The sequence below is a fragment of the Anolis carolinensis genome, chromosome 1, assembly GCF_035594765.1.
Source record: "Anolis carolinensis isolate JA03-04 chromosome 1, rAnoCar3.1.pri, whole genome shotgun sequence".
NCBI classification, from domain to species: domain Eukaryota; kingdom Metazoa; phylum Chordata; class Lepidosauria; order Squamata; family Dactyloidae; genus Anolis; species Anolis carolinensis.
Genome location: NC_085841.1, coordinates 155623447 through 155649351, shown reverse-complemented (window position 1 = coordinate 155649351; position 25905 = coordinate 155623447). Strand labels below are relative to the sequence as shown.

At 39.4% G+C, this 25905-nt stretch overlaps 1 protein-coding gene across 1 annotated transcript; it reads left to right on the top strand.

Annotated features, from left to right (window-relative positions):
- Nucleotides 1-131: 131 nt before the first annotated feature.
- Nucleotides 132-25493, top strand: LOC134299987 (cysteine-rich venom protein ophanin-like). The gene is made up of 8 exons (XM_062984452.1): nucleotides 132-261; nucleotides 3799-3860; nucleotides 10608-10721; nucleotides 12556-12646; nucleotides 14494-14642; nucleotides 19465-19562; nucleotides 22162-22250; nucleotides 23861-25493. The coding sequence occupies exons 2-8, from the start codon at nucleotides 3801-3803 to the stop codon at nucleotides 23992-23994; spliced, it is 735 nt and encodes a 244-aa protein (XP_062840522.1). The 5' UTR covers nucleotides 132-261; nucleotides 3799-3800; the 3' UTR covers nucleotides 23995-25493.
- The last annotated feature ends 412 nt before the right edge of the window (nucleotides 25494-25905 follow it).

Here is a 25905-nt window from a genome sequence, read left to right as displayed (position 1 = left end):
TGGTAACCTTAAAACATGTTAGCTGAAATGAGAATAAAAATTATTCTTGTTGATGCTTAAGTAGAAGTTTGGCCTGTTTTTGTTTATTTGTGTGTGTGTGTGTGTGTGTGTGTGTGTGTGTGTGTGTGTTTTTGTTTTTTGGGTTTTTTTTTTGGCAGCTGTCATTCATGAAGCCGGAACTGTTTGTCCTATATATACACTGTTCCAGTGCAATTACTAAACTAACTCCGGCAGCCCTTCGGAAGAAATATTAAAGAAAGGGTAATGTAAAAGTTTAAATTTGGGGGCAGAAATCATATTTCCTAAAGCAGTGTTTCTCATTTGAATAAATGGTTTTCAGAAGCACGTAGGTAGGATTGGCATGATCACTTAATGTCAACAAGGGTTTCTTAAAAATATGCCAGGCTTACCTTACTTTATTTTATAGAGTTACAAGCTTGGTAGATGATGTTAATGAAGAAGAAATGAAATGCACAGGTATAGGATGGGTGATACCAGGCTTGAAAACAGTACATGCAAGAAAAATCTAGGAGTCTTGATAGAACACCAAATGAGACTAGTGTTTATTCAGCAGCTAAAATAGTCAGTGTAATTGTAGGGTACATCAATAGAAGCAAAGTATGTTGAATGAGAGAAGAAATAGCCCCACTCTATCCTGCTTTGGTCAGACCTCGCCTGGAATACTGTTTGGGTACCACAATTCAAGAAATATACTGACAAGCTGGAATGTTTCTCAAGAAGGGCAACAAAAATTGTAAAACCATGCCCTATGAAGAGCAGTTTGAGGAATCTGTGTGTGTTTAGCCTGGAGAAGATGAGTTGACATGATAGTCATGTTTAAATATTTGAAAGTCTGCCATATTGAAGATGGAGCCAGCTTATTTTCTGCCTCTACACAAACTAGAACAAGGAGCAATGGATTCCACCAAGTATAAGGAACAACTTCCCTATCGTAAGTGGCAAGCACTATTTGGAATATGCTGCCCCAGAGTGTGGTAGAGTGTCCATCCTTGAACGATTTCAGATAAATGTTGGATGGCCATCTGTTCAGTGTGTTTTGATTCCTGCATAGCAGGGGGTTGGACTGGATGGCCCTTGTGGTCTGCATTTCTAGTATTCAAAATGTAATAGATATTTAACATATATGAAATTGGTTACAAGGAGCAGAACAAATCAAGTTAACAAAGATTGTCTCAAAACTTTAGGTGGGACTGGGTGTCAGAAGAGGCAATATGTAGATGAGCTCAATGACAGGTTGTTGAGAAAGATATATCTCTGTTTGTATGATAAAGTACCACCTGGATTGAGGGGAGATAAGGAGGAAGACTTGTAAGTGAAATATCACCAGAATATCAGAGAAGAGGTAAGGGGGAAATGAAATCATTTATGACTGAAAGTAAACAGTATCTCATAGTAGTTACTAGTTATACCTCATATGAATGCGATGCAATTTATCTTAGAACAAATGTTTAAAAAGACACTGAAATTAATAAAAACGACATTGAGTCAAATAATAAAGATACACAGATGTCAAAACAACAAATTGAAGTTCTAAATGTAGAATTAGTCAAATAACTCGACCATCTCACTCTTTTAGAACAAAAGCCGTTGGAATCCTTCTTGAGAATATGTTGCTTAAAAACACTTAGGAAATATTAGAATATGGATTGTAGATATACTGGTTAAAGTTCTAGTTGGGAAAGAAGAAGACCTGGATTCTGAGGCAGAAACCATGTACAAAGTAAGCTCAGCCATTGTTATCAAAAAGCAGCATCCAAAAGGTGTGCAAATATAGTTCACAAAGAAAGGTATTCCTGGTAGGGCATTAGAAGAACATAACAAAACTTCAGTCAAGAGTGATGGAAAATCTTTGATTAATCGAGACTCCATTTAGCTGCTGGGGCAACTTGGTTCTACACAATGTGGACACCTGCCACCACTGAGCTAGCTAGGCAGTCGGCTGTGTTGACTCCCATGGTGCTGATCTGGACTACTCCACTCCGTATCAGAACTGACATATGGCACTCAGGAAAAAAAGACGGAAGAGGGGGATATTAGAATTAAAAGAAGGAATCATCAGATTACCAAAGAGAAAGACATTCAAAACAATTGTGTGCATCGACGAGCAGGTGTTAGGGCAGTAGCATCTGGTGCAGGTTTGTGGAGCCTTTCCGGGAGTTGGCCAAGATATCTGGCTTCCCTCCCATTCTCTCAGCGACTACTCCTGATCCTCTTTTTTTAAAAACAAACAAACAAACAAATACATAAATCTAAAACACAAATCTAAGATGCACACCTTTCACTGTGGAGGAGAAAAGCGAAAAACTTCATTTTGAGGCAAAGCAGTATGAAAAGATAAGAGAAATTGTACTTGGTGCACAATCGATCATACAAGCTGCTTTATTTTTGTATCAATCCGAATTGAAGATTTAGAAGAAATCAAGGACTTGATTGTACTTTTTAAAAAAGAACAAGTTGGTACGTTGTGGAAAAATGTGTCTTATAATTGGTGGAATACAGTATAAAACCCACTCTGTAAAGGAAGACGATTTCAGAAACTATCTGAAATCCAAGGATCTTCCTGTGGTATCTTTGCACCAGAGAGAAGTATGGAACAAACCAAGTACCAGATAGGAAATATTGTGAAGCTATTACTAAATTAAAGATAGATAAGATACCAGGACCTGGGAGACTACTGACGAAGTACTTCAAATGTTTTAAAGAAGAATTAGTTAATCCATTACAAAGAATAATTAGTCAGGAATGAGTTTCCCACCAGCGTTATAGAACGTCTGCCAATCATCTCAGATTTCCTGCAGAATATGGCCTAGAGGCAACACTTACTTCTTACACAGAAGTTTAGAACTATATTACCAATATACAGAAGAAGAGGTGGATCTGGGAATTCAAAATAAAGTAGTAAAGTATTTATGGATATTAAGATCTGATGTCATTTACAGTGACTTAGGGCTCTTCCACACAGCCATATAACCCAGAATATCAAGGCAGGAAATCCCACAATATCTGCTTTGAACTGGAATATATGGCAGTGTGGACTCCGATAACCCAGTTCAAAGCAGATATTGTGGGATTTCTTGCCTTGATATTCTGGGTTATATGGCTGTGTGGAAGGATCCAGAGTAGGATTCTAACATAGCTATTTTGTGGTATGCAACATCACCTGGCCTGCTTCAGGCCTTTAAAATGAGCTCTGAAGACCATTTGCTTTCTGAGTCTAGCCTTTTTTGTGCTACACTTTATGTGCATCATTATACTGAATTTTTCTTCAGCTACTTTGAATTAACTCAATGGTGGACTACTGTGCTAGCTTCACCCATGCGATTCATAAGAATCCACACTGCAGTTTTGATTTGGAGAGGGATTGTCCTACATTTTTGAAAGGACCAGTCTCCATTACTTTTTCAGTCTGGTTGAACTGATCAATAACCTATGCTAGAAAATGGAGATGAAATATGCATCTCTGTTGTTTTGATTACACAAACCAGTTCTTTCAATACCCTTAGACATGGTGTTAGATGGAGCACTTGGCTGTGAGTTGAGTTGGAGACATTCTTAAAAGAAGCCTTCACTCCTTATGTTGGTAGGAAAGTCCCAGAAGGTGGAGGATGAAATATGAGTATTACTACATACAGTGAAGGATAGAAAAATGAGCCATTTTAGAGCACCTTTCCTTGAAAGTGACCCCTGTGTGGGACTTACATCTAAGTAAATATGTCCCCAAATAATTTAACTAGTGAATATACCTAATCATATTTTCTATTGTTTTTGTTTCCCCAGAAATGCTTCTTCTTATTCACTTCCTGCCCTTGGTTGCTGTGCTGCAAATATCTCTAGCAAAGGTATGAACCTGATGAGATTATCCTAAGATTTACTATTAGAAGGTCATCCAGAGATAAACTTTATATCAGCATAACCACCTGATAATCTATGCCCAGCTGATAACATTGCTGGGGCTATAGTAGAAAACAGCAAAAATATGTGTGAGCTGGAGTAAACTACAGCAGTTGTCTATCAAATATACAATTCCTGACACATATATGAAGAAACCAGTCAGAAATAGTAAATTGGGAACACATAAACAATATAACATGACCCATTTATTCTGCTTTCTACTAGATCCAAGATAAAATTATTCTATGGGAAGGAGATTTATTGTGGCAGCATATGCTTTGGGTCATTTTATACCCTGCCTTTCTCCTGGGACTGCCATCCAAAGCCATAAAAATGAAAAGAATTCAAGAACCTACAAAATAGAAACATTAAAATAGAATTAAATATTGCAATCATTATCAATTATCAAAACAAATTAAAACCTGTTGAAATAATTCCTAACCCCGTGCAGCACCCCTTGGTCCATTTTCTGCTTTAAAAGCTTTCCTGAATTAAAAAAAATCAACCCATTTTATCTTATCACCAGAAAGATTCTAGTCCTTGTGGGAAGGGAATCCCAGTGAAAGCCACTAAGATCGCCCTCTCTCACATCCCCACCAGCTGTGGTTATAATGGTGGTGGGACTAACAGAAGGGCCTCATCTGAGGATCTCAGAGTCCAAGCAGGTTCATACAGGGAGATGCAGCCTACAAATAGCTTTATAAGTTCTAACCAGTACTTTGAAGTACGCCGAAACAAACTGACAGCCAGTAGACCTGTAGCAAAAAAAAAAAAAAAGAGTTGTCCATTCCCCTGTAGCCGTTCCCAGTTACCAATTTGGCCTTTCTGGACCACCAAAAGTTTCCAAAACTCTACAAAGGCAGCCCCAATGAGACACATTACAGTAATCCAAATGGAATGTAACTAAGGCATGAATCATTATGGCCAAATCCAGTGTCTCAAGGACAGCTGGCATACAAGTTTTAAATGTGCAAAGGCACTCCAGGCCACAACAAAAACCAGGGCTTCTGGGTTTAGCACTGAATCCAGGAGTACACCCAAAATGTGAACTTCCATTCTCAGTGGGAGTGCACCCCGTATAATACTGACTAAATTCCTATTTTCTGCTCTACCTTTCCAACTGACCAGAAACACTTTTCTCTTGTCTGGATTAAGTTTCAATTTGCCTTCATCTACTTTACTGATGACAAACAATGGTTTAGGACCAGGATAGCCTCCTTGGCTTGGTGTAGTAGCATTGGATATCAGTCACACGCCAAGGACTGGGGGTTAAAAAGAAGTTCCCAACACTGCCTTCTGGGGCCACCCCTTCAGGAAAGAACACAGACATTGTAAAACAGTGTCTCCAAGCCCCATCTCAGTGAGGTGGCCCAGAAGGGTTTGATGGCCGATGGTATTGAAAGCTACTGAGATGTCCAGGAGAACCAACAGGAACATACTCCCTCTGCCCAGATCCCTGCTTAGGTCATCCAGCAAGGTGACCAAAGCTTTCTCTTCCTCGTAACAAGGCCTGAAATCAGAGAGAAATGGTTTAAATAATTTGTTTAATCCAGAATCTCCTGGAACTGGGAGGGCACCATATGGTCAAATACCTTGATCCAAAACAGGTTGGACACTGTCCAGTAATTGTCCATTACAGAGGGGTTTGGGGATGGCCTTATAAAAATAGGCCTCACAGCTACCCCTTAGACAAGTGGGAATTCTGTCTTGTTTTAAGGAAACATTGACTCTTCCCTTCACTAACTCAGCCAGTCCTCCTCTAGCTTATTTCATCAGTCAGAGGCCAAGGATCTAGAACACATCCTCAGACTGCACATATTGAAAAGTATGCAATGACACTGGACAAGTAGAAATCAAGCTTACATCTACTGGGACTGTACAGTAGCCAACTTGGAATAAATCTGAGCCATTTTACCTACTAAGTGACATGTAAATTCTTCACAGCAGGCTGTTGAATGGAGACATAATACTCTAGGTTTATGTGTCATAAAATATATAGTCTCACTAGCTGTGCCCAGCCACGCGTTGCTGTGGCTTAGTCTGGTGGTGTTGGTCAGTCTACATTAGGTTGTATTTATGCTGTGACCTCCACCCTTCTTTATGCTCACATTAGTAGTAGTATTTGAAGTCTGTTACCTTCTTCAATTTTTGTGTTGATTGATAATTGCTTGAGATCCCTGTTGTCTTTGGTTTGTTGTTAATTGTAATGTCTGATTCTGCTGAGTGCGGTTTATATTTTTATTGTGGTACAATAGTCTTTTTTTTTTTGCCTGTGTAGGTGTTTATTATTATTGTTGTTGTAGTGGTCATGAAAGTTGGATAAGTTAGATGCTACTGTATTGTTTTTTGGAGGCCCACTGTAGCACTGACTGGCCTCTCAGCCTCAGTGCCTGGCTGTTTCTTGCCTGTGATGGTGTTGATTCTTATTGTTGTTGTTATTGTTATTATTGTAATTGTTTTTTTGGAGGCCAAGTGTGAATGTAGGGATTGGGGAGGTGGATGAGTTGTGTTGTCAAATTTTGTATTTGTTATAGTCACAATGCGTTGTTGTAAGTATTGTGGGTCCGGATTGTGGTTTTGTGGTGTGGTTGTGTTGTTACAACCAGGAGAGGCAAGGCTTTTGTGTTGTGTTGTCAAGTGTTGTATTTCTGGGGCGTTTAGTTGTATGCCAAGTTTTGTATTTCTGGGGCGTTTAGTTGTGTTGTTATAGTCACTATGCATTGTCGTGAGTTTTGTGGGTCCGGATTGTGGTTTTGTGGTGTGGTTGTGTTGTTACAATCGGGAGGGAATGCTTTTGTGTTGTGTTGCCAAGTTTCGTATTTTTGGGGCGTTTAGTTGTGTTGTTATAGTCATGATGCGTTGTTGTGAGTTTTGTACGTCCAGATTGTGGTTTTGTGTTGTGGTTGTGTTCTTACAAACTGGGAGGCAAGGCTTTTGCATTGTGTTGTCAAATTTTTTATTTCTGGGGCGTTTAGTTGTGTTATAGTCATGATGCGTTGTTGTGAGTTTTGTGGGTACAGATTGTGGTTTTGTGGTGTGGTTGTGTTGTTACAACCAGGAGAAAAGGCTTTTGTGTTGTGTTGTCAAGTTTTGTATTTCTGGGGCGTTTAGTTGTGTGCCAAGTTTCGTATTTCTGGGGTGTTTAGTTGTGTTGTTATAGTCACGATGCATTGTTGTGAGTTTTGTGGGTCCGGATTGTGGTTTTGTGGTGTGGTTGTGTTGTTACAACCGGGAGGCAAGGTTTTTGCGTTGTGTTATTAAGTTTTATATTTCTGGGGCGTTTAGTTGTGTGCCAAGTTTCGTATTTCTGGGGCGTTTAGTTGTGTTGTTATAGTCACGATGTGTTGTTGTGAGTGTTATGGGTCTGGATTGTGGTTTTGTGGTGTGGTTGTGTTGTTACAACCTGGAGGGAAGGCTTTTGCGTTGTGTTGCCAAGTTTCGTATTTCTGGGGCGTTTAGTTGTGTTGTTATAGTCATGATGCGTTGTTGTGAGTTTTGTGGGTCCTGTGTGGTTTTGTGGTGTGGTTGTGTTGTTATAACTGGAAGGCAAGGCTTTTGCATTGTGTTGCCAAGTTTTGTATTTCTGGGGCATTTAGTTGTGTTGTTATCGCATGATGCGTTGTTGTGAGTTTTGTGGGTCTGGATTGTGGTTTTGTGGTGTGGTTGTGTTGTTGTAACCTGGAGGCAAGCCTTTTGCATTGTGTTGCCAAATTTCGTATTTCTGGGATGTTTAGTTTTGTTGTTATAGTCACTGCGCAAACAACTTTATCATTTTATATATATAGATATATTATGAGCTTCATTATAGTTACATGAGTATATCATGACTGACAATGAAATTTTTCTTTCTGTCTTATTGGTGGCTGAGCGTAGCAGCATAAGGTCTATTGTATTTACGCATTTTAACTAATTCTTATTTTAACATCATTATCATCAGAGATTATTGTTTTGTTACAAAATAAGTTATTATTTTCTGTACTGTGGGGCTTGATGAATCCAAGGCTGGAGTTAAAATTGCTAAAAGAAACATTAACAACCTTAGATATGCAGATGATACCACTTAGATGGCTGAAAGCGAGGAGGAACTGAGGAGCCTTATAACAAAAGTGAAAGAAGAAAGTGCAAAGCTGGGTTGCAGTTAAACATCAAGAAAATCAAGATTTTGGCAACCAGACTGATTGATATCTGGCAAATAGAGGGAGAAAACATAGAGACAGTGACAGACTTTGTATTTCTAGGCGTGAAGATTATTGCAGATGCAGACGGCAGCCAGGAAATCAGAAGACGTCTACTTCTTGGGAGGAGAGCAATGGCCAATCTTGATAAAATAGTGAAGAGTAAAGACATCACACTGGCAACAAAGGACCGCATAGTTAAAGCAATGGTATTCCCGGTAATAACCTATGGATGCTAGGGCTGGACCATAAGGAAGGCTGAACGAAGGAAGATAGACGCTTTTGAACTTTGGTGCTGGAGGAAAATTCTGAGAGTGCCTTGGACCACAAGAAGATCCAACCAGTCCATCCTCCAGGAAATAATGCCCGGCTGCTCACTGAAGGGAAGGATATTACAGGCAAAGATGAAGTATTTTGGCCACATAATGAGAAGACAGGAAAGCTTGGGGAAGATAATGATGCTGGGGGGAAAGGAAGGAAAAAGGAAGAGGGGCTGACCAAGGGCAAGATGGATGGATGGTATCCTTGAAGTGAATGGCTTGACTTTGAAGGAACTGGGGGTGGCGACGGCTGACAGGGAGCTCTGGCATGGGCTGGTCCATGAGGTCACGAAGTCGGAAGCAACTGAATGAATAAACAACAACATATGTTTATTAATGTGTTTTTAGCTATATGGTGACCCACCTTGAGCCATGAGGAGAGCCAGGTAAAAAAATCATTATCATCATCATCAATAATAATAATAATAATTTCAAAGGAACATGTGCTAGGTGCTAGAATTAGCACTGGAGTATTAAAACTACAGATGTATACAGAATGCATTGCAGTTAATGTATCATTACTCCTGCTAAAAAGAGTAATAGAATGTGGTATAAAATACTTCAGAGTCAAACTTTTTAATGAACATTAAGTGCATTCATTTTACAAGAGTTGAAGCCGCTATTACAATATGCAGCATTCAATTATACAAAATAAAAGCTGTTTGTTGTAATTAAAAATGTTCAGATAAAGAAACTATTTAAACACAATATTTGTTGTGTTGGCTGTCACTGGGGGCAGCGACAGCCAACAGGGAGCTCTGGACCGGGTTGGTCCATGAGGTCAGGAAGAGGCGAAAGCAACTGAACTAATAAACATCAAGGCAGGAGGCCACTGGAAATTTCTAAATGCTATCAGGGATTTTGCAGTTGATGGGGATGTAATTTAGGCTAGGTCATTCAGATTATGTAATCATGAGAGGGAAAAGGCTATTGATTCTGGGCACCACAGTTGAAGGGAGATGTTGACAAGCTGGAAAGCGTCCAGAGGAAGGCAACTAAAATGATCAAGGGTCTGGAGAACAAACCCTATGAGGAGAGGCTTAAAGAGCTGGTTATGTTTAGCCTGCAGAAGAGAAGGCTGAGAGGAGACATTATAGCCATATACAAATATGTGAGGGGAAATCATAGGGAGGAGGAGCAAGCTTGTTTTCTGCTGCCCTGCAGACTAGGACGCGGAACAATGGCTTCAAACTACAGGAAAGGAGATTCCACCTGAACATCAGGAAGAACTTCCTCACTGTGAGGGCAGTGGAACTCTCTCCCCCAGACTGTGGTGGAGGCTCTTTCTTTGGAGGCTTTTAAACAGAGGATGGATGGCCATCTGTCGGGGGTGCTTTGAATGCGATTTTCCTGCTTCTTGCAGGGGGTTGGACTGGATGGCCCGTGAGGTCTCTTCCAACTCTATGATTCTACGATTCTATGATTCTATGATATAATAGTTAAGTACAACATTTAGCAAGAACACAACTTGTCCACTGAGGGGTCCAGTTTGTATAATTCTCTACCATAGATGGCACAAGCCATTTATTCTCACCTATATGTATAGCACACACCAAATCTTTCCCACATTATGTAAATTTAATAAAGTTGGTAAAAGAAATCAACCTAAACTTTGTGCAATGCAGCTGAGCAGCTATCTGGGTTGCTAAGTAAAGATAATATTAAGAATAAGCATTTAATCATTCTGTTAAAGCCTAAACAGGATGCTTATAATTTTGACTAATTTCGGCACAATTGACGGAGTCCTTTTACCTCCACCTATACCCAGCCACTGCACTTTATTACTGGCCATCATATTAGTGACCTTGCAATATATTGCACATGTACAATTTATGGCCTTGCCTCCAATTTTTGAACACGGCCATTACGCCCGGCTATTGGTTATTATTAATTATTGTTGTTGAGTTTATGCTTTTATGATTTTATATGGTTTTTTGTATTAATTCATTGCAATTGAATGTATCTTATGTTGTATTTTACTGTTGTATTACTGGCCGTGATCCCAATGTATGCCACCCCGAGTCCCTTCGGGAGATAAGGCGGGATATAAGAATAAAATTGTGGTTGTTATTATTATCATTATTATTATTATTATTATTAAATACTCAATCCATATTAATTTTCATCAGAATAATGAAAGGCAGTTGAATATTTCGTATCAGAAAAATCTATGGAAATCTTCTTTTTTTTCAAATTACAGGAGGAAAAAGGGTTTGTAATGAGCCTCTCCGAGGCTCAACAGCAAGAGATTGTTGACATGTATAATGCTGCCAGGAGATCGGTTCAACCAACTGCTAGTAACATGCAGAAAATGGTAAAAAAAAATCTCAACACCAGTTATTGTTTAAAGTCCTTACTGTGATCCTGCAAGTCAACTCCCCCCAACATTAGTTAACAGTTATATAAATCAAAAACATAGCATAGCTGAAAAAAAAAGTGTGCACAGAATTTTTAACTGAAAAAAATTCCAAGGGGTCTAGTCCCAACTTCCAAAATTATAGTTAAAAGGTTTTTTACGGTGAGCCTCCTGAATCTGAATGCTCTGGATCCGCAAATTCAACTGACCATGGATTGTCATGCCTCATAGAATTAAATGGTTGCAACATGAAAGCGGATTTCTTTCACATTCACATCACTGCTAGTTAATAATATGGGGCATGATAATCCATTAATCAAACTGCTGGAGATATGATGCACCAACTGTATAAAACTGCAAATATCAGAGCTTTTTATTAAAAAAATTATTGAATTAATGCAAAAAGGAGTTATGACTGAGCATGCTCATATAACACAGGGAAGTATTATCTGTTTAACACGATGCACATTTCATGGTACTGACCCATTTTTGTCCAAAAAAATATAGCATTGTTCAATGTAGCAAAAACATCAAGCACAAATATTTGGAATTCCAAAGTTTTAAAATAATGATTCTCATGTCCAAGTTTGCCAACGAGCAGTGGGTGAACCATTGAATTAAATTCTGAGTTCACTCAGTTCACTCAAGATTCCTTAAGGCACTTTCCATATTTGTCATATGCTGTCTTTTAAAAAAGGTATTCATTAAAAGTAATATTGCCAAATCTGCTTCCATAAGAGATTTCCATGAAGGACACCAAGGTGCCATCCCCCTTCTTATCACCAATGGAAAGAAAGAACAGAGCATGCTCAAAACACTAGACTTAATTAGATTCTTCTTATTTTCCTTTGATGACTTAAAGTAGTGCTCTCCCAGTAGACCTGATACAAGGGACCAGCTATCCTTTTCAGTGTGCCAGGGACTGGTAATAAATTATTTTCTTCTGAGTACAATTGTTTCTTTCTTTGTGTAAAACTTGCCAGGGATTGACATTGATTTAAATGACACTTTCCTCTTCACTCCATCTAATGCCCATTGCCCAGCTTCCCCCCTACCTCATCCCATGGGGGATAGTGTTCGCTGCTTGACTTACCCTGTTGATCCCTCCTGTGTTGAAGCCTCCAAGGCAGTATACACTGGTTCCTTTTTAGTTTTGCAATGGAGCCCCACCGATGTAGATGTACATCATAGGATGAGAGCTGGTAGGCTCCATCACAAAACTAAAGAACCATTGTATGCCACTGAAATTTACACCTTCTGATGAGGGCTGTCAGTATGTAAAGAGATACAGCAGCAATTGCTACCTTGGAAAGATAACTCCAGACTAGAATAAACCAATGTACTTTCAGTAGAGTAGAGCTGATCTAACTGCAGCAGAGTGTGATGTGAGATTGCACTGTTAAATATTTATAGAAATTGTTACTTGTCAGTGAATTTATAAAAGTGTGTATATTTTTAAATGTTAGAAAAACACAGGGCATTTAAAAGAGAGGGAAGTATTTACAAGTCTTGGGCCTCTTTCTGTATTCAGACCTGACTGCAGTACAAGCGGGGGCAATGCCCTCCTTCTATGAATATACCCAAATTGGCTAGGGAACCACACATGCCCTGGATTGGCAGGACACTCCAGTTCAGTAGCTAAGTTCTGACTGGTTGCTTGGAAAGGGAAGTTGAGAGCCTGATCCTTTCACTGACTGGTGACATTTAAGCTTTTTTCTGTGTGCTCCATTGTATAATGGGTTCTGTTATATCTAATAAGAAATGTACTTATTTCTTTGTTTGCTTTATGAAGAAATGGAGTGAGAAAGCTGCTGAAAGTGCAGAAAAATGGGCTGCAGAATGCCTAGCAAGATCCAGCCTCCTGAAGGACAGATATGTGGATGGTAAATGATATGATGTAGATAGCCCAAAGGTCATATGCCAGAAACAGGAACTGGCTTGCTATCTCCACATCTGCAGAAATTGCTGCTTTCTATTGTTTTGAGGATGTTCACATATTTATCGTCACCATTTTTAATTCAAGGATGCTTATGTAGTTTTTTTCCTTAGGTAATAGGACTATGGACCTTATCAGATGCAGTCTTCTCTGTGTCTCATCTTCATTTATCCAGGCTGCCAAAATAGAGTCCCATGAAGCCCATCATATGATGCAGGGCAACTTCCAGCGGCACTCTGAGGGACTCCCTTTTGGCAGCATTGAGAAATGTAGCCCAAAGTGCCTTTGGAGGGGTTGGGTGTTACCTGATTCTGAATGGCACAAAGTGGGGGAACATTGGGGAAAGATAGGTCTGAAGGAGGAAAGGACCAGAGATGGCAAAAGAAGAACCTCGACAGGGGAGAACAGGGTAAGATGATGCTTTCCCCTGCTTTCCCGCTGCTCGAATGATGAGGCCCTACCACATTTGGTCTAAAATGCCTTTGAGACAATTGACATTTTTACAAATCATTACATCATATTTATTATCATACGCATTTTATAAATGTAACTAGGCAAAATTTTGAAAAAAAAATGGGATTATGTGAAATTTGTGGAAAAATATTGTTTAACCGCAAAAATTCCCAAACCATTGTGACCATGCTGCTAGAGAGATTTTGGGAATTTTGATCCCAAAAATAACCTTCTCAGAGAAGTAGCAATTTGTGCCAGTCAATGGACATGTTTTTATTGAGTCTTGGTCTGAGTTAGCTCAAATCACTTGTGTGTGTCATTTAGCTACACCTTTTGGGATAAGTGGTCAGTGTAGATGTGCCCAATAGGTCCTGCCCCCATGTGCCAGTGGGCAAGACAATGGGTCCTAATTTGCAGTGATAATAGAGTTTACTGGACAGTGTGCAGTCCCAAAGTTTCAATTGAGGTTGAGCAGGAATGTCAAAGTGGAGTTACTTCAGAAAAAGAGGTTGTCTTTGAGAAGCACCTGAAATTGCCAATTTAGGATTTAACTCGGGTTGAGTAAGTTGGCCCATATGGAGTAGCCTGAGTGAAGAAGCCAACATTGGAACAGTTTGCTACCTATTTTGTTTGAGGAGTACATTGTGCTGCCTTCAAATATCCTATTCATTCAATGGGAACCATTTGGGCCTTGCTCATTTTGCAAGCTTTACATGATTTCCATAAGATTCGGACCAGGTGGCCCAGGATTACACTGGTTTGGTAATCCATTTTGCCACACTAAATTTAATATGGTAAATGGGATCTGTAATGTCTGAATAGGGCCCATAGAAGGATTACCAAAGAGTCTCAAAATGCTTCACACCAAAAGTTGACTCATTCTCTTGGAAATCCTAATAATTCGTTTTCATCTTCCAAAGCAGAATAGGGCCTTCATTGTCAAAATGAAACAATTTGATTTTCCTGGGAATGAGCACCTTATTGGCTATTCTGATGGGGGAAAAGACTCAGCAGACACTTGTCCCTTTTCTATAGGGGGGGGGGAGGGAGGGAGGGAGGGGAAATGTAAGACCTTGGCATGCAGCAAAAAGGGGTCACGGGTTGAAAAAGCTTTAGAAGCCCTAGTCTAGGGTACATGCTTGTCACAGCTAGACCTGCCTCAGGTTGCTACCCACACTTCCTCCTTTTTTGATTCAATTAACTTAAATAGGATATTGGTCAACAAAATTTTCTGAATCTGGTCTCATTATTTCAGAGTTTGTTATCAAATACAAAGTTCATCAGCTGTGAATACCAGTTGAATTGAGGCATTAAATACAATCATTATTTTTTTTTCCACAGGTATCCTTTGTGGTGAGAGTATATCACAAGCAAATTTTGTTAGAAGCTGGAAAGAGGTAATAGAATTCTGGAAATCTTCACAGCCACGTTTCGTGTATGGCAAAAATACATCGGAAGAGGTACGGAGTGCAGCTTTGGGATATACTCAGGTATGAACACAAATTATTTACCTACTTATTTAAAGTATTATTTCTAGATGCACATTCTTATGTTCCGGGGTAAAATCAAATTCAAAACCTTACACAGATTAAGAGCACAGGCGAAAGACTAACCAGTTTTCACCATCAATAAAGCAATTTTCTGAAAACGAACAAAAATGTTGAAAGCATGTTCATAACAGGAAAAGGTTAGATGTGTAATTTGATATTTTGGGATCAGAACTGTGGAAATAATATACAAAATATTATCTCTTTTGATGTTGTGTAAAGTAACTCTCATACTATTCTTCCTGAATTAAGATTTATGATACCTATGGCTTGAGCTTTAGACCTGGTTTGAGAAGATGAACTTCTAAGCATAAATCAATCAGAATTGCAGCCTTTACAACAGTATTTTAATTATGTGGAATTAGGTTCTAATTTCTAGAATGCCAAATATTAAATCATGTACAGTAGAGTCTCACTTATCCAACACTCGCTTATCCAACGTTCTGGGTTATCCAACGCATTTTAGTAGTTGATGTTTTCAATATATCATGATATTTTGGTGCTAAATTCATAAATACAGTAATTACTACATAGCATTACTGCGTATTGAACTTCTTTTTCTGCCAAATTTGTTGTCTAACATGACGTTTTGGTGCTTCATTTGTAAAATCATAACCTAATTTGATGTTTAATATGCTTTTCCTTAATGCCTCCTTATTATCCAACATATTTGCTTATGCAACATTCTGCCGGCCCGTTTATGTTGGATAAGTCAGACTCTACTGTACTTGTAATATTTTGCAGACCAAGAGTTTTGGCACATTAGTATGTTTTTGAATGATGTTGTTGCGGTGCTAATTGGACACTCCCATTGTGTATTCCAGTTATACTTTGGGTATCAGAATCATCTTCTACACTGCCATATAATCCAGATTATCTGCTTTGAAGTGGATTATATGAGTCTATACTGCCATATAATCCAGTTTAAAGCAGATAATCTGGATTTTATATAGCAATGTAGAAGGGGCCTGACAGTCCTGATTCAGTTTGTTCCCCTGAAGCTCAAATGAATTTTAGTATTTTATAGGAAGGCGTTTCCCTAAAGTGAACAAACAAACAATAACAAACACAAATCTTTATCTGTACTCATACCTTCCCAAATCTTTTAATGGACAGATAAGAAAAATTCTCAAAGTAAAAGAGTGCAATGAATGAACACATTTGATGGAATGTTGTTTCTCTTTTACATTTGTTGTTGTGTGCCTTCATGTCATTTCCAACTATGGGTGGTCCCAAGGCAGGCATCATCAAACTAAGGCCTGCATGGCAGATGTGGCCCTCCAAGGTTATTTACCTAGCCCCACCCAACTTTAGATTTAGGCCCTTTCTACACTGCCATATAATCCAGATTATCGAATCTGATAATCCATTTTATCTGCATTGAACTGGAGTATATGAGACCCTTTCTACACTATATAAAATCCAGATTATCTGCTTTGAATGGGATTATATGATAGTGTAGACTCATATAATCCAGTTCAAATCAGATAATTTAATCCAAAGATTTCTGTTTCAATTTTTATTTTATTTTGTATGTGTGTTTTTCTCTACATGTTCAGGTCTGTCCACCCCCCACCCCCCAATTTTATTCCAGACTCTTTCCATTTGCAAAACACTCTTTTGATTTTAAAAAAGTTCTTAACTCTTTCATCTTGTCCAGTTAAATCAGTCTTGTGTTTGTCATGTCTTGTGTTTATCTTTTCTTTGTCCTTTGTCCTTCTTTCTTCCTGTACTTGGTCCCTCTTTTCATCTGATCGAGTCTCATTTTCTCCATATTTCTTCATAAATTCTTTCACTTTTTGCATCGTATTTACTCTAAACCACTTTTGGTTAAGTCAGCCCACTTCATAGAAAAAAATCAGCAATCTTAAACTCAAACCCAATAACAAACTGATCAGTTTCAATATGATTTGCAAATTCACCAAGGTCCCCATAGAAGACACCATTGCACTTATTAATCAGAATTTCCCAAAAGACATCACAACCCTGTTTCAACATTGCCTCACTACAAGCTATTTCCAGTGGGATAATTACTTCTATGACCAGAAAGATGGGGTAGCCAAGGAGAGCCCTCTTAGTCCTGTAACAGCAAATTTTATATGGAACATTTTGAGAAATAAGCCTTGAAAAAAGCACCAAAAAGCCCACTATATCCTTTCTTTATGTGGATGATATGTTCATTATTTGGAGCCATGGAGAAAAAGAACTAAACAAGATCCACCCCAAACATCCCATTTACAATGGAAAAAGAAAATGAAGAAAAACTTCTAGATGTCAGTCGTCTGCAAACCAAACCAAAAAGTGGGCCACACAGTGTACAGAAAACCTACATACACTGAAAGATATCTACATAAAAACTCCAAACAACATCCAGGACAAAAAAGGAGCACAATTAAAACTTTGGTAGATTGTGCAAGCAGAATCTGTAAACCCCACCTCCTTCAAGATGAACCGAATCACCTAAACCGTTCTCTGCGGACTAATTATTAGTCTACTATGAACAACAGAAGAGCTGCAAAACTAAGAACAGGCCATAGGAATAAAAATAAAGAGCCATCTGGAGAGAAAGTGTTCTTACATACATCAAGGAAACCACTGACCACATAGTGAAACTGATGGAGAAACCTATAAACAATCTACAGATCCATTAAGAAATTGCTAGACTCAACAAAGGATAAGAGAGATCCTCTAACTCAGGCATGGGCAAACTAAGGCCCGGGGGCCAGATGCGGCCCTCTGGGAGCTTACCTCAGACCCTTCTTATTTTCCTTGTCCTCTTGACATAAGGACATGGTGGCCCACCACATCCTAATGCCATAAAGACGAGTGAGGAAGGCATGCAGCAGTTGAGAGCCCTCTGCAGTACTCTCAGCCACTGCATGTCTCATCTTCCTCCTGGCATAAGGATGATGTAAGCGGCCCCATCCTTATGCCAGGAGGATGGCTCAAGGAAGGCACGCAGCAGCTGACAGCCCACTGGAGCACTCTCAGCACCACTGCTGTCTCGTCCTCATCCTGGCATAATGCCAAGAGGACAGCCTGGGGATCGGAGAGAAGGATCGGGGCAGTCGTCGGTGTCTTGCCTTTTTCCCAGTATGATGGAGTGAGCAGCCCTATACTTATGCTGGGAGAACAACTTGAGGATGAACTATGCCCCTTCCTATCCTGGCCCTTCCCATCCAGCATGTGCCCAGCCCCCTCTCTCCTGACCAGGCTTGCACTATGGCCCCAAGGCAAAAAAGTTTTCCCATGCCTACTGCAGGAGTCTACTGCATACTGTGCAGCTATGGACAAGTCTACATAGGGACCACCAAATGCAGCACCCAGAAACAAATCAAAGAACACGAAAGTCACTGTAGACTAATTCAGCCAGAAAAATCAGCAATAATAGAACACATGATAAACCAAGTTGGGTACAAAATATTATTTGAAAACACAGACATTCTAGACCACTCTGAAAACCACTATGTCAGACTACACAGGAAAGCCATTGAAATTCAAAATTACATGGACAATTTCAAGAAAAAGGAAAAAACAATGAAAATAAACAAAATTTGGCTACCAGTATTGAAAAATACCAGAATCAAGACAGTAACTAATGAACACCTTCCAGACACAGGAGGTCTTCAAGCAGTCAGCAATCAAGGGCCAGTGAACACTACCCAGACAAAAGAGGCAGTAAACAAATCAAAGGAAGCAAAAGCCAGGTTACTCCTAGGCACTAATTGAATATGCGATCTTCATGCAAAAGTAATCACTACATCTCTAGGGATACGAGTTACATGTATTATACCTGACTATGGACCACATCAGACACAAGATTCCCCTGGTTTCTACACATTTTAAAAACATTTTAAATGGAGTCTCATGGAGCCCATCAAGGGATGCAAGAGTACTGCCATCCCTTGCCCATGGGGCTCCTTCTTTAAAATGTGTAGAAACAGGTTTTTGGAGTTGGAGAGCAATCATCTTGAGAGCTCCTAATTTACGCAGAAACGAATAAAAGTACTTATTTGAATGTGATATGGGAACTGTCGGATTTTCCCATTTTAGATCACTGTAGTGAACTTAAAGAGTGGCTGGTCTTGTGGGTAGTCTGGTAATGCTCATTTTGTTTTCATTGGTTGTTTAAAGACAGTGTGGGTCGCTTCTTTAGTCTAAGGGGCCTGAGGGTTAAACGGTCCCAGGGAGCGTGGTATCTCACGAATGGTACTTTGTATCTCCTCTAGTATAAAGGGCTTGAGGGCAAAGGATCTCAGGGAAAGTCGTTTAAAAAGAATGCTTTTTTTTTTTAAGTGTGCTGGTAATTTTGAAATGGGAGGAGACATCACCTGCCCATATGATGGGAATAAAGTGGATGGTTGAGCTAGAAGCAGGAGAAGGAGATCCTGTGTGATTGTGTGTGTGGGGGGGGGGGGGGAGTAAATTTTTCACCTTCTTTAAAGATGGAACACTATAGGACACCACAGAAAGGAAACTATTCCACCACCACCCCCAACACTCACACACACACGTTTGTGGGATAAAGTTCATAATAGTTTCAACCAGCTGCCCTCACCAGGAAGATAGGACTGACAGCTGGTACAATGTATAAAACTGTTATCAAGGTGACACAGTATGAAAACTCTTGCATAGCTAATTATAAAGTGTGAAAGTAGATACACTTCATATTCTTTGAATAGTCATACTGTTTTGTGATTGTACATAGCAGTTGGAATATTAATGTTAAGATGTATCTGTTCTTCAAAATATTTTTCCCTCATAGATGGTGTGGTATAATTCACATGAGATTGGATGTTCATTTGCCTTCTGCCCAAAGCAGCCTAATTACTCATATTTTTACATATGTCGCTTCTGTCCTGCGTGAGTATCAATGTTCTCAATTTACCCTGAACAAAAATCCCACTTGTTCTCTGCACAAGCACAGAGCTTCTTGTATGCTAGGGCTCCTTCATTTCATCATGTAAACCCAGGGCCCTTTCATATTGGACAATAGTGGTGCTATTTGCAATTTAAAGGCTGTGGCTGTATCCTGTGGAATCCTGGGATTTGTGGTTTGGTGAGAAGCACCAGATGAGTTCTGTGGCTGAGAATTCAGAAGTCTCCTCCTTTCAACTGGAAATCCAGGAATTCCATAGGATGTTGCCATGGCAAGTGGAATTGTTTAATGATGTGAAAGGACCCCAAATCTATATGTGTAGAAAGGAATTTATACGGCAGCCGATTGTTCCAGCAAATGAATGGAGAGAATTTTCTGACATAAGAACTGTATTTTCACTTGTTTCATATTGGATCTCCTATCCCCCGAAACATCAGGCTCAGAAAAAATATATCTCGAATGCACAGGACAGTTTGACATATTTGTACAACAATATAATGTACATGTTTCTGGACAGGGCTAAGCCCACCATTTAGGGACCCTCTAATGGGGGGGGGGGAGGACCTCAAGACAGCGAGGCGGATCATGATGTGTACTTGCATGGGTTTTGCTGTTTTGTGCTTCATTTTTGATAAGTGACAATCTTAAAACAAATCTATCATAGATTTTCTTGGCAAGTTTTATTCACAGGGGATTTTTCCATCTTGTCGTTTGTCCCACAGTACTTTATAACTATATTACTGCACTTTAGGTCAAATATCCCCTCCATACCATTCCCCCTCCATTAACCTGGTGGTTCATTCCATTTTACTTTGTTTTTATTCATTTTATGCTTTTAATGTGTTTTTGATCATTGTAATATATTGTTCTATAATGTCGATTTTATCGTGGTCTATTTATTGTAATATGTTTTAACTGTTCTACTTGTTTTGTTAGCCGCCCCGAGTCCCTGTTGGGAGATGGTGGCAGGGTAGAAAAATAAAGTTACTTACTTACTTACTTACTTACTTCAGGTCTGAATGAGTATGGGTGTCCCAGGGGTTTCCATGTCTAAGCAGGGGCTCCAACACTCTGAGCAGTATATCATGCTATATTTCAGTTATGTTTTTACAAAACAGTAAAATCAACAATAATACCAACTAAGAGTTAACAATGTGTTGTCGAAGGCTTTCATGGCCGGGATCACAGGGTCGTTGTATGTTTTCAGGGTTGTATGGCCATGTTCTAGAAGTATTCTCTCCTGACGTTTCGCCCACATCTATGGAAGGCATCATCAGAGGCTGTGAGGTTAGGTTGTCCTCACAACCTCTGAGGATGCCTGCCATAGATGTGGGTGAAACGTCAGGAGAGAATACTTCTAGAACATGGCCATACAGCCCGGAAAACATACAACAACCCTAAGAGTTAACAATTTGACAGCTATGAAGACAATGACAAATAACAAAATTAAATATTATATATGTCTTTTAGCATAAAGGAGAAGGGAAAATATATAACACCCTACATAAAGACCCTATTAAATGGCTAATTGCTAAGACCTTTCTGATTGTAATTTCCCAGGGGGCTCATTTACCTACTGGTGATCATTTCAAGGGGGAAACCTGCCAGCCTCACCTTACTCCCCATAGTGGGGGATTTTGTTTATTTATTTATTGCATCAGAAGCAAACCAATGGTACAAGTTGCAATGTATTTGAAAACACAAAGTTTTGGGGGTTTTTTAAAGATGAAGTGGCAAGTAGCAGATGCTGATTTAGCAACGAGTGTTGTATTTGTGGTTGAAACTATGGGTGCCTTGAAAGCTGTCTCTCGTCATCTGCTCCCTCCCCTCACAGTAACCTATTGTCTTCAGGAGTTCTGAGAGATACTATCTCTTTGCTACTGTTGATGTAAAATTCAGCTATCCGAATGGAGAATGGGTGACCCCCCCCCCTCCCAATCTTACACCTGCATCTGGACATTATAGAAGAATGGTGAAATAAAACGCAAAACTCTGGAATGTTTTGTATATTTATATTTTGGAAGAATTGCATGTTGATCTTTAAAAGCAAGAAAACACAATCTTTTGGAGATCAAAATATTAGGTTAAAAATGAAATATTTAAAATTGTCAGTCACATTTTCCGTAAGAAAAATATAACTGTATTATAGTCAGAAACATTTAGTTTGGTCTTGATTTTCCATCTCTATCTACTTTAATCTGTTTGAAGAAGGAGTCTCAAGAGTGCCAACAGTCAACTTCTGGGCCGAATTGAAATTTTAAACCTCAATTCTGAAGTGATCAAATCTATTTTTAATCACCGTTATGTCGTATGTAAAGAAGTGAGCAACAATGTCTCTCTATATGTTGTCTTGTAGCTTTTAACAACCCAACATGTAAAAATATATAACGGCACACATTAATTTATCCCGGCGCAAAATGCTGTAAAGGTACATGCATGAAAATTATTTCTTGTGCTTTCTGAAACCAGTAATAAAAAACACACAGTTTGGGTTAAATCAATGGTGCTATAGTATGCGCTATCAAAGCATTTTGAAGAACTGCATTTGATGACTGATATTCTCATATTCCTGTTTGTTTTCAGAGGTAACCTATTAGACACATTACCAAAGCCCTACAAAGAAGGTCAACCATGTGCAGACTGTCCAGACAACTGTGACAATAAACTCTGCAGTAAGTATTTGATTATATAAAGGAGTTCTTCTTCAAGCTTTAGAAGTATTAATTTATTCCAGAAATTCTCACATAGGTTGGGTAATCATTGTTTATTTCTACTAGACCAGTGGTTCTCAACCTGGGGTCCCCAGGTGTTTTGGCCTACAACTGCCAGAAATCCCAGCCAGTTTACCAGCTGTTAGGATTTCTGGGAGTTGAAGGCCAAAAACATCTGGGGAACCCAAGTTGAGAACCACTGTACTAGACCAATAGTGATTAATGCTATATTACAGTTTTCCAACAATTAATTTTACCAAGACAGCTCGGTTTTCAGAATCTACTGACTGAAAGTCAGGGGAACGAGTGCCCTTCTACACTAAACTGAAACCTGAGAATAAGCAGGTTAAAACCCCGAGCTTTCCTGGCAGGGGTGACTAAATGGAATCCTGGGTCAAACAAAAGTTTACCCAGGATGCCATCCAACCCCCATCTCGTCCCCTTCTGGTAAATTTGGGGGGGGGGGTAAAATGTGGAGCTTGAGGGGAGGTGGTGGGTGCCATCTTGCTCCTCCAGGCTTCTTGGAGTCAACAGAAGCGGAGTGGCAGTGGGGACTGACCCTCAGATCCCACTGGCTGTTTGAACACCTCAGGTAAAAAGTGAGACAGGTGCTGCATTTTGGACATGTCTGGAAGGGCCCTGAGTCTCATGTGGAAATAGAAACTTTAAGCCAGTGGTTCTCAACCTGTGGGTTCCCAGGTGTTTTGGCCTACAACTCGCAGAAATCCCAGCCAGTTTACCAGCTGTTAGGATTCCTGGGAGTTGAAGACCAAAACATCTGGGGACCCCCAATTGAGAATTCGTGCTTTAAGCCAATGCTAGTCAGAGTGGTAGTATGTAAAAGGTGCAGGTCCATGAGCTCTTCATTGTTGATAGCCCTAAAGACACACTGCCTTCGATGTTTAATTCTTTTGTTCTTGCCAATAAGAATCAACTTTTTGAATGTTCTTAATGCTGGGCAAGATTATGGAATTTTGTGCATTTTTATGTATGCATTTATTTATATTGGGACATTTTAGTAAAAATACTTCATTTCCCCCCAAAACTTTAAGACAAACCTGACAGAAGCATTATTCAGCTGTTCTTTAGTAATTGGACCTCTTTTTCCTCATACAACTGAGGCCAAATAATTGGGGGGGGGGGAGTTACAATCATGGCAATAGTGCCAAAAGCATGACCAAGTGGTGATTGTGAATATGAATGTTTCCAGAGGGCTATTCTGCCAGTGATTGGCACATGGGTGAATGATGTTTCTATCAGGTTTGGGGAATGAGGTCAGGTCAGGAGAAGTCATTTAGTTAGTACTAAGTGAAGTATAAGATGATACAAGATTCTGGCCATTGTTTGAAACAGAAAAAAATGTTTTCCTCATCTTTTTATGAAAAAAAACCTGTTTTATCTTTATTCACCTTTTCTTATCAAGGGTGAGAAAATTTGTGACTATTCTTTAACATCCTTAGTAAACAATGCTGTAGACATTTCGCAAACTGCTGGAAAAAATCATATCTTAAAAATGGATTTAATCTTCCATCTCATCTAATTGTCTTTTGAAATATATTAATTTCTTTCAGCCAACGCATGCCACTATGTAAATCATCTGAGTGCTAAGGAGTGTACAAACATAATCGACCAATTTGAATGTGAGAGTGATTGGGTTCAGGAAAAGTGCAAAGCTTCCTGCAATTGCGAAACAGAACTTGCATAATACATATGGGTTTCATAACTTCGGCCTTTAAAACGCTCTTCATATTGAAAAAAGATGAAAATTGAAATGGAACAATCCCACCCCCAACTGTTCAACATTAGAATTGTTGTCTAACCAGAACAGGTATATCTATTTTTTTTTAAAAAAAAGCAGTTGCCATTAAAAACATATGTTTAGTTCTAATTGGAAACTAATTCCACGTTAACTACAACTACCCAAATATTCCGAAACCTTCGATCACACATCAAAGAAAATGCAATGTGGCAACGGCAGTGAGGATGACCGTGACAATGCAAATCACAACGTAGTGATAGCAGTTATTCTACAGTTGTCTCAGAACAGTTTCAAGAATCCTCTTCTGTCCACTTGACTACGGAACTCTTCACCACCACTAATTCCCTTTACAGTTGCACACAGAAGTCTTCCTTCAAGTGTGCCCCAGCAACTTAGTGCTAAAATAGAGCACAAACTACAAGAGTGGAAGGCAGCACTGATCTTCGGTCTCCATCCGTCTTTTGTGCCAATCTAAGGTAAAACTGAAGAGTCTCAACTGGCATGGTTAGCCATTGGTAATGGCAGACACATAACTATCAAGTAAGTTCAATTTCAGGACTTTTACACTAAATTGGAGTGAATTGATTCAAGCAACGAAGAGCATTGAAGACCAGGTAATTTTACAGGTTTGCCTGCTTTTGTAAAAACCAAAAGTCCCTCTTAAAGAGTCTTAATATCTAGAGACTCAAAATTAACAGCAATTGTATTAGGAATATAGATGATATTGTTGATGAGAACTTGGAACAATTTACTTCTCATGAAGACTTCATATCAAAATTAGAACAAGAAAACAATTTCTTAATAAGGTCAAAGACCTTGAGAATCAAAATTGATATTTCAATATTGAGTTTAGAAACATTTTGGACTGATTAGAACAAGCAAATTTATCTACTGGCTCAGCAACATAGATCCCAGCATATTAATCACTTGCTTTGAACACAAGACAGAATGCCACCAGAAAAGACATTATTCTTTGTTTATTCTCTCTCCACCCCCACAAAAAAAACCTCAAGTAATAAAGAAACTCAACGCCATCCACAACCTTAAACATCTGGACAAGAATATTAAAATATTTCAAGACCTTTCCTCAAAACGCTTTGAAAATGCTGATCTTTCAAACCTTTCACAACACTTTTGCAACAAGCAAATATAAAATACAAGTGGGAATTCCCCTTCAAACTACTGACTATCTGAGGAGAAAATGTTTTGTCTGCTACATCTAAAACACAACTGATTACTCAAAAATTGAAAATTGAAGCAAAAGAAGATGAAATCAGCCCCTCAACATACACCAAAGACAGCCAAGACAAATCAGACTGGACCATAGTTGAAAGAATAAGAATCAAGCAATAGGAAAACTCTTCTATCTCCACATGTTGTATGATGACTGCACCTATCACAAGTGTAACAGTTCCATATATTAATAATGTTTTGTTTATAACCCACATTGTTTATCCATTTTTTTCTTGCATCTACATACATTCCACCCATTCTTTTTGCTTTTACTATAGGAGTGGTCCCAGAACTTCCCATATTGAACCCCTCTCCTTCCCTTTGCCTTTCTGTAATAACCTCTTTGTGAGCACACTGTCATTTTCCCTAAACTGTACTGCCCTTCATGACACCCGCACAGACTACTAGTCCCCCTACACACACACACACTTCTACTCTTACAGTCTTCTCCGTCAGGGCCGGCCGGAGATGATTTTTAATGTTAAGCGGGGGTGCTGAAAAGCGCCCCCGCAACCGGCCCTGCCTCCCACGCCCTGGTCCCACCCAGCGTGCCCTGGCCCCGCCTCCCACGCTGCGTGGGAGGCGGGGCCAGGGCAAATAGTGCGGGAGGCGGGGCCAGAGTTG

Coding starts and splice junctions, on each gene's coding strand:
- LOC134299987 (XM_062984452.1), top strand. CDS start 3,801: ATGCTTCTTCTTATTCACTTCCTGCCCTTGGTTGCTGTGCTGCAAATA. Junction 3,861..10,607: donor TGCAAATATCTCTAGCAAAG/GTATGAACCTGA, acceptor TTCAAATTACAG/GAGGAAAAAGGGTTTGTAAT. Junction 12,647..14,493: donor GAAGGACAGATATGTGGATG/GTAAATGATATG, acceptor TTTTTTCCACAG/GTATCCTTTGTGGTGAGAGT.